The sequence below is a fragment of the Chroicocephalus ridibundus genome, chromosome 3, assembly GCF_963924245.1.
Source record: "Chroicocephalus ridibundus chromosome 3, bChrRid1.1, whole genome shotgun sequence".
Taxonomy (NCBI): Eukaryota; Metazoa; Chordata; class Aves; order Charadriiformes; family Laridae; genus Chroicocephalus; species Chroicocephalus ridibundus.
The window spans coordinates 122,789,448-122,798,546 of NC_086286.1; the positions used below are offsets into that span (position 1 = coordinate 122,789,448).

Genomic DNA, 9,099 nt, shown 5'->3' on the forward strand with positions numbered 1-9,099 from the left:
TAATTTAACAGAGATGAGAGTGATGACAAATAGTCCAAAGCGGGGGACAGCGCGTTATCTGGAATGGTTTTTAGTTTCTAGGGCTCCTGATGGGTGTTTGTCACTTCTGAAAGACCAACTCATCCTATCAGAAATGTCACCATTGAGACTTTCTCCCTTTACAGTCTTAAATTAATTCCTTGTAATTTAATATCCAATGCCTATTTACATCCTGCATACGATGCAAAACACATGTAGTGCCAACAGACTGAATGCAGGAGGAAAAGTCCTGTGTCTGGTCCTGATTTTCGTCTGTTTGCTTGTGGACTCTTGCAGGTAATCACCCAGGCCATGCTCATCTTCCTCGCAGGAGCACTGGGTGGAGACTTAAATAAGGAACGTACATCGTTAGAAAATCTAATGTGCTGTTTAAAGGTTTAGCCTGATAGTGAGCATTTATAGGCTGTTCTCTGTAATCTCATCGGTAGAGGCAGAATTTGTTACAGCCCCAACTAAAGAGCTTTGAGTCTCAAAATCCTTCTGGAGCAGATATATGTTTTTGTTTTGGTTTTTTTTTTTTTTTTTTTTCATTTCTGGAGCAATTGGACCAAGTGTTGATGTCTGGGAAGTGACAAGTTGCAAAATCTAGTGGACTTCAAGTGGGACTGGAGCCACCTAGACTGAAAGAAAACAAACAAACAAAAGACTAGCCCCAGCCCAAGAGGTGTGACATGACTTCAGACCAGATGTTTGTTAGGTTGGGTTCCAGTCCCTCTTCTTAACCAGGAACTTGTGTGTTGTCTCTCCTCTTTGTACTCGTTTTTGGTTTTTTAGCACTGCCGGCCACTAGTATTGGTGCAAAACACCATTATAATAGACACCAGTGTATTTTATTCTGCTTTACAGACCAACGGCTGCCCCCGGGGGCAGGATCCCCAGAATCGGTTGTGACAGCTGATGCAGTCTACTCATGCTTGCCTTCACCTTTATTTAGGACCAGGACACACTCATCTGCCCCATCCAGGTGCAGGAGTATTCTGCATCCAAGAGTGCCGTGGTCAGACGGTCATCCTTTGATCTATTTTTTTTCTGCTTCCAGGAGAGAAATACGAGCTGCATGCAGGAACGGAGTCCACTCCCAGTGTGGTGGTCCATGTCTGCGACAGCGACATGGAAGAAGACGAGGACCCAAAGAATTCTCCAAAGCCAAAAATCATTCAAACTCGGCGCCCTGGTCTGCCACCTCCTGTATCTAACTGAGCCTCTCCGGCAGAAGCAGCACTTCTCTCCTCCAGCACAGCTCTTGGTTTTTGTTTGCTTTGTTTTGTTGAAAGGCTGCCATTGCCTTTTGAGTACCAGGACATTAAACTCATTGAAATCCCTTCACAGTAATCAAGCCTATGTGATAAAAGGGCTAGGAAAAAAAAAGATCTTTGTATATGTAACCATATCACACACCAACTAATAGATTTTTCTGGCAAGGACAAAACCAGGCTGAAGAAACAAGGGAGGGTTTCAGTCTGAGGGTCTTCTCACAGCTGTAATTTGCATGCTGAAACGCCGCTACCAGAGGGGTCGTTCAGGGTGGGCAATTAGGCCGACATCAGGCTTGATATTCAAACTCTCACAATATTTGCTAGCACCCTTCATCAAGCAGCCAGCTCCTCTGCCCTCCTCAGTTCCCCAGAAGACCTTAGTCTTTTTTTTTTTTCCTTTTCTTTTTTTTTTAAAGCGGGGGCATGTGTTGTTTTTTCTCTACTATAGTAGCTTGGTGGCCTTTTTATTCCCCCTGGAATTTTCTTTCAGGAATACTATCTTTGCAACATTTTCAGAAACAGCAGAAAAAACATCCTCTTCCACCAACAGGTGTAGAGTGCACTGGTCCTTAGTGGTGGCCGGGACGCGAGACAGAGCTCTCTCCGCTGAGGGCAGAGGCGGCACCTTGCTGGAGGGTCTGGTGTCTTTCCATCTTTCTCTCTAAGGAGGAGGGAGCCAGAACATCAGTAGGGTTTGTCATTTTATCTTCCATAAAGGTGTGAGCAGCACTTTCTCTTGAGTCTAAGAAAGAGAAGCTGAAGGACTGCTCATTTAAGATGGGGTTCGTTGCCCTCTGTCCCAGCTGTAAGTTCTAGTGAGGACACGGGCTGAATGCCTTCCTAGCGGTGTGTTGAATAGCCCTGACACTGTTAGTAGTTACTTGCACATCCCGAATATTCACACCTTTTCCCTCCCCACTTCCTGCGCTTTAAAGCCCTTTTTGAGCTGTATGCAGTTTGGGTTTGTGGAGGTGAGGAGAGGTTACTTGGTGTTCTTTTGTTGTTGTTGTTTTTTTTTTTTCCTTTTCTTTTTCCTTTTTTTTTTTTTTGGTAGGCCAAAGAAAACAGGACCATAATTACACACTTGAAATTAGACTGCATGCAACTGAATCCCCTTTTTTCACTGTCCCGCATGTTTCTTTCACTTGCAATGTATACTGGGTTACAAAAATTGTTCTGTGTTTTCATCATGGCTGACAGCAGACAGATACTGAGTTCCCTGTCTGGCAGACCATCCGTGATGATTTTTTTTATGCGTACTTGTCATTTTGAGAACATATTTTCTAGGCATTTGAGCTCAGATTTTGCATATATTTAAGCATGCGCTTAATTTATGCACATGAGTAGTTCCACTGAAATTAATACTGCAGAAAACTGAGCATATGCGTAAGATACGGTGGGATTTTTAAGCTAATTAGCTGCAGCTGTACTCCCAAAAGTGACTATAAAATGGCACAGTGAGATTCCAGAGTTTAAAATCCTTTACAAGTTAAAAATAAGTAAATACCTCTTGGAAGCTCATTCTAGGATCTGAGAAGTCGGCTTAGGTTCTGTAATCGAGATTTTTGTCATAAAACCTAATGATCTGGTTCCTGAGGGAGGGTTCCATTCCACCCTTAGTTAGCAGTGAGGCTACAGGCTTCAGCAGAGTCCAGTCCCCCTTGCTCCGGGGTACCGGCTCTGCGGGAATTCCAGGAAGAAAAGCACGTCGCTTTGTCGGTGAAGATGGGAGATGCCATTCTCAACGTGCTTGGTGAGGACATTCTAAGAATGAGGACTTGCCGTTCTCATATAGTTCATTCCCTGACCACCACTGCCCCCTGATATTCCTGTTGAGACGTAGGGATTTACTTAGCATCTATCTATAACGTGATACTTGTTACTGCATTACTGACATCGTCGTGCACGTGTTACACTAATAGAGGCGCGTTAAATACAGCAGAGACTGAACAAAAAACGGGGCTTTCGTATCCTCATGATATCTGTGTAAAGTTGTCTTAAAGTAACTCCTTAGAGGTTTCCCTTCAATCATTTTTTTGGGTGATGCATTTGGAATTGGTTTAAATAAATAAATTGTCATTCACTGCCCTAGGACTGTAACCCGATGTTCCTGTTGAAAGCACCATCATAGGCCACCTACAATGTTTCAGGAGTAACACCATGGTCTTTTTTGAGAAGATACAGAATGCTAAGGTCCATGGCATTTAGACCAGTATAAACAGGGAGGGTAAGATTTAAATGCGTAAGAATTTTGTGGTTGATATCTGCTGTATGAAAGAGATTACTGGCCCCATCCTCAACTGATGTAAGCGATCAGAGATATCTCCAATCAAAGCTGATACTCTGGATTTTTTTTACGTGCAAAAGTGTTGGAGGTCGAGTCTAGTCCTTGTACCCCTGTACTCAAACTTTGGAGAGACTTGAACTATGGAGTTTGGCCTCAAATGATGTAAAACTGTTCTGCAAATTAAAGCATTGGATCTTAAGCGTTCTTTCCTCAAAGTGCATTTTCAGACAGATTTAAAACCAGGCCCCATTCAACAACTACTCTTTGTCTTTATAAAAGTATGCCGTCCTTCCCAGGAGGGAATGGAACACAGCTCTAGAGCGCAGAAATAGAAACACAGCTACAAACCTGAAAACTGAGAGAAGCCCGTTGTAACTATGGGCAAAGCTCATATATCACCTTTATAGGATAAAAGATGGTCATCGTAGAAAAATGTTTCATGTATTATGGAATAATGTCCCTATCGTAAAACTAACAGCATTTGTGACTCTCTTAAGAGAACGTGGCACTTTGCTAAAGGCTGGTTCTTGCCTGGCATGGAAGAAAGGCTTCTTTCAAATAATGCTGGCCATCTGGAAGAGTAACTGTCCTATTTAATGCAGTAATTCACAGGCAGAGCCCCTACTTACTTCCGTGGGAGTTTTCTTTTGTGTAGCATCTCCGAGCTCAGTCCCTCTGCCTTGCCCTGTCACGGGGTGTCCGCAGTGCTAACGTAGAGTCTCTCGTGTTGTAAGACTATAAATAAGAATGAAATCCCTGGGTTACAGTTCAGCTCCTGATGCGCAGTGACATAGATGACGTCCTTTTAATTTCCTTTCCGAGGCAGGAGCTCGTGCGAGCGGCTGGCAGCGATACCCTGGGGCCCTCTGCCGAGTGGACCTTGCTCCTGCTGCTGGTTGGAAATTAAAGAAGGAAATCAGGGGAGGACAGTTGCTGTTCCTGTCGCCCACTGCCTGCTTGTCCTTTCTGACCTCTTGAGATACGAAACCAAAAATTAAATGACTTTCCCAAGTACAGTTAAAAGCATGAAAACATTTACAATGCATGGAGAAAAGGTATTTTGGAATCGGCTCTTTTGGAACAAAAGAACAAAGAATTTCTGTGGCCTTGATTTTTGTAATTAAGACAAGGTAGTACAGACGTCCCCCTCCCTAACATACCCATACGCACTCAAGCACGCTTTGTTTTCAGCAAGAAAACATGGAAGGAGCATCCCTTCCTCAGCCATAACAAGACTACAGACATAGTTATTGTAAAATGCTTTATATTATAAAAATGTGCCCCATAGATAAATTGTTTGACGCTTATTTGATCCCAAACTGGGTGGGACGGGGTGGGTTGTTTTTATTTTGGTCTTTTTTCCCCCCTCCCTCCCATTCAGCAACCGCGAGAAAGCTTTCTGCAAAAAGAAAGGCTTCTTTGTACAGAGTAACGGACTGAACCATCTTGCAAGACTTGATTATAGTGGTACGTCCGAGCACTGTGACAGGTTATGATGTTAGCATTTCCATTATATTGTACATACTTTTCAAATATTCTATTTAGTCATATTTTATAGGAGTATTAAAAAGCTATTGGCTAATTAATCACTTTTACACTTGTATACTTCAGAGCTTAGTTTAAAAAATAAATACGGCAAACAATATTTTTGTGTTCTGCTTGCATTAGCGTTTTGAAAAGCAACATTTAAAGAGTTAAACTATATTAATGAACTGACTAGTGTGGTATATACCACGGCTCTCTTAACTGGTAGAACTGAAAATGCTTAAATGCGTGACATAGGCCAAACTCTGTTTCAGTAGAAATTAGGGGGGAAACCCAGCCCTCTAATTGGCAGGATCTGCCATGTTCCGTTTTAAATTGCTGCAGTTTTGCAGAGTTGTGTGAACTTGCGGTGGTTTGCGGTGGATTTGGTGAGGTGTGCGCAAAAAAGCCCCATACAGCGCAATCCCTGCTGAGCAAAAGCACATCCCTGGCAGCTGACGTGGTCCTTACTGCGCTTTTATAATAATGGGTAAATACGGTGGGCATGAGCGCTTGAACAAAACATTGGCACCCAGCCACCATCCAGGCTGGGGAAAACCTTCTGTTAACATGAATTATTACAAAACCTGAAACTAATTGTTTGTAGTCAATTTGTACTGATCTTGCAAAGGATTGGAAACCAGGCGATGAGTGTGCTGATTAACTGTCTTGTGAAATGCTTATATTTGATCACTCGGATCTGCATTTGGAAATTTTTTTTTTTCTGGGGTGCCTGGCATAAAAGACTGAGTTTCTCAAAGGGGTGATTGTTTGTGATTCTAAAAATTAGATCTGCTTAAGAAGTCTGGTTGCAAATGTAACCTCTGAGCTCACCAATTCCTATTGAAAAGACAGGCCTTAACCTCTGTGTTTTGGTTAGAAAAAGTAGTAATAGTCATTTTCTTGTACTAGAGCTAGTACTAGAGCTAAAACGCACTACAGGAGGCCTGAGTTATTCTTCACTGTTGAGCACAAATGAGGTTTCCCCAACTACGGTCAGGTTCTTCATCTGATCCGACTGAAACGTGGCATTACCTCCACGCCGATTGTGGCTCTTCCTCTTGCTTGGCGTTGGACACAGCTCCTGGAAATAAGCTTCGAGGCTTCCATGGTAAATGGCAGGGACCTGCACGTCCCAGAGGATCTCAAACTGGTCTTTAGCTGTGCATATAACTTCAATGCGTGCTTAATTTGCACACACAAATAAGCAATATTGATTTATACTGGGCATTTGTGCACGCAAGTGATAACGTGCAACCTAACCCTGCACGGTACTGAATAATGGGAGTCAGCAGTGTTTCTCCCAGCAGCAGCAGGGGCCCGAGGTTTCCATGGCTCGTGCCTTGGTTACTTACAGCGGAAGCTCTCTATGCTTCGTTACTGATCGGCTGGCTATTGCCGTTCCTTGTGCAGCCTCGGGTTTTTGTCCTAAAGAGCTACAATCAAGGCAAGAGAGGTGGTGATTTAAGAAGGAGGCGTTGGAAAGTGCAGAGCAGAGTCCAGCTCTGCAGCTGGGTCTGTAGTCGCCAGCTCACTGCTGGGCGGCCCAGCTTCTTAAAATGGATTCAGCAACTCACAGGGCTCGGGTCTTTCAGTCTTTTACTGCCCAATGATGAAAGCTTGAAGCGTCAGTTTGGTGGCATCATAGAGAGACGTCTGGAACAGCTTGCTTGAAGTGAAGGCAATACCTGTCATGGATCTGGGGAGCTGGAACAAGCTTTCTATGGGAGAGGGCATTTAAGCAGGGTATTGTGCATATCCTGATTAAAGTTAGTGCTTTCAGATCGCATCCTCTAAAGAACCTTTACTAAATTTATTTTTGTTCCTTCTTTAGTGGTAAACATTTTACCATTAAACATTTAGCCACTTAAGACTTTCTCTCACGTACCAGTCTGAATTTAAGACCTTTGCCTTTCCTTGGTTTCCCTCTGCCTGTGGAATCATATTTAGTTCCGTTTTACCAAAAAAGCAAAATCAGGTATGGATTTGAGTCCCAGACAGACCCTCATTCATACTCATCCTCATGTAATGCTCTTGAATAACTAGTTATGCTAGCAAAAAAAACCACGCAAAAATCCAAAGTCTGCTTTTCCCGTTTTAGCACATCTTCTGGGGGGAGTACAGCGGCTTTCAAATGTTCTAGGCTCCTCTTAAAAGGAGATGTTTTTTCTAATGTGAGCTGTGCTCTTTTTTTAAACACATGTAGACTGCGGCATTCAGGGGGAAAATGACGAGGAAGTGTCGTAAAAACTCTTTCCCACACATCTATTTGAAGTGCCGGGTGTATTTGCTTTGGCTTGGAGGGGAGCTTGCACTGTTAGAGGTAGAAGAGCAGCAGCACTCCAATGGAAGGGCAAGAACCTCCACTGCAGAGATGCTCAAAGGCATTAAAAAAAAAAAAAAAGCCTTAATTCGTCTCTCCCCTTTTGTCAATTTGTTCAGTCGCTACACAGAGATTCTGGGGCTACAGAGTCAGGGGCTTCCTCACTCACCTGCGTAAAAGTATCCAGCAAGAAGGATTACACTTCTCTATTATTATACACCGGAAAATCAGCCTTGTTTTAACAAATTATTGTAACTGATCATTTATCTAGTATGAGAAAGTTGTGTCTACATTAGTGTCGCACAGATGTGTTCTCCTCGGTTAACAAAGGTAAATGTTTTGAATTCCATTTTAGAGCAGAGTTCTTGTTCAGAAACTTCTGAAAGAAATGCCATCTGTAATGACTGACGGATCCTTAAGTGTCAACTCGGCAAGTTGTCCTACTGTGGGTAGCTGCAGAAATATTTCATGTATGTTGTTGTAGATTTAAAAAACATTACTCATGTTTTCATTCAAGTGTCTGCATTTCTGACACAGATGTGACATATCTGTATATATTATAAATCAATACTATTTTTAACCACGTATTTTGTACAAATATTCACATTAGCTCTGTACTTCAGTGAAAATCTATTATGGTATTAAACATTTTGGTGGAATTAGCAAACTCCTTGTCCATGCTTTGTTTTCATTTTATAACTGTTTTAAGGACCCCAGCCATTTCTTACATCCAAGACAAATATTATCATTTCCAGCTATTTCGAACACTGCCTTAAATCCATATACACCTGTACCCTCTAGTGACCAATTCCAGCCACTGCAGAAGCGTGCAGTTCCCACATCTCTGCATCTGAGTGACGAGAGGCCAAAATTCCAAGTTGAACCAACAGTAAATAGGAGTGTTGTTTTTCCTAGTTAATCAGAGTAACTATTAGCATGAGACAGCACATTGCATCCAACTAGAGATTTCAATACACACAGGTGCAAATTCATAATGCCTTTTCTCTTTTTATCCCTTTCTCCAAGGCTTCTGGTGTGGGTCACTGTCAGGAATCGGATGATGAATTTGGTGCTGCAGGTATGGTCTAGTTCAGTTTGCTGTGTACAAAAGCCACATCCATATGGCTTCTACCAATCGCAGCAGCAATCTGTATTTCCTGTTCTGTACTAGTCTCAGTCTCCTACCTCTAAGAAAACAATTAAGAGAGCCTTGTCCTGTACTATAATTCTTACAGCTGGGGTGAGGGGGAGGAAGGTATCACCCTTGCTTAAAAAATTTCGATACGATGACCAGACATTGCCACTACCCCAGGTTTGAGCAAGTCCCTCGCTGCACGAGCCTGGCCAGCTCAGCAATCCTAAATTCATGAAGCCAAGCTGTAACTTTACACAAAAAGAAGGAGAGGGAGCCAGAATCTTACCTAGATTACAGCTTCCACACAGGTTGCGCATAACCCTTTTATATCTACTTACTAATATGCACTATGTCGGAGATGTGAAGCGTCCGGTAAATTGGCATCAACAAGAAAGGAGGTTCATCCTGTATGGATTAGGAAAAAAAAAAAAAAAAGAGGAAAAAACCTCCAAATTTTGTTTTCTTTGCATTGTAATACTTGTTAGCACCAGAAGGACACATAAGTTCGGCAGTGCCAGCTATGAAGTGATTAATA

General features: G+C 42.6%; 1 protein-coding gene across 2 annotated transcripts in view; it reads left to right on the top strand.

The window, feature by feature from the left end:
• Nucleotides 1–8,096, top strand: part of RCAN2 (regulator of calcineurin 2) — a 99,647-nt gene extending 91,551 nt beyond the window's left edge. For both annotated transcript variants that reach the window (XM_063330625.1, XM_063330627.1), the window contains one exon: nucleotides 1,079–8,096. In XM_063330625.1, coding sequence (XP_063186695.1) covers nucleotides 1,079–1,239 — 161 coding nt within the window. In that variant the 3' untranslated portion in view covers nucleotides 1,240–8,096. The remainder of the gene's footprint in view (nucleotides 1–1,078) is intronic.
• The last annotated feature ends 1,003 nt before the right edge of the window (nucleotides 8,097–9,099 follow it).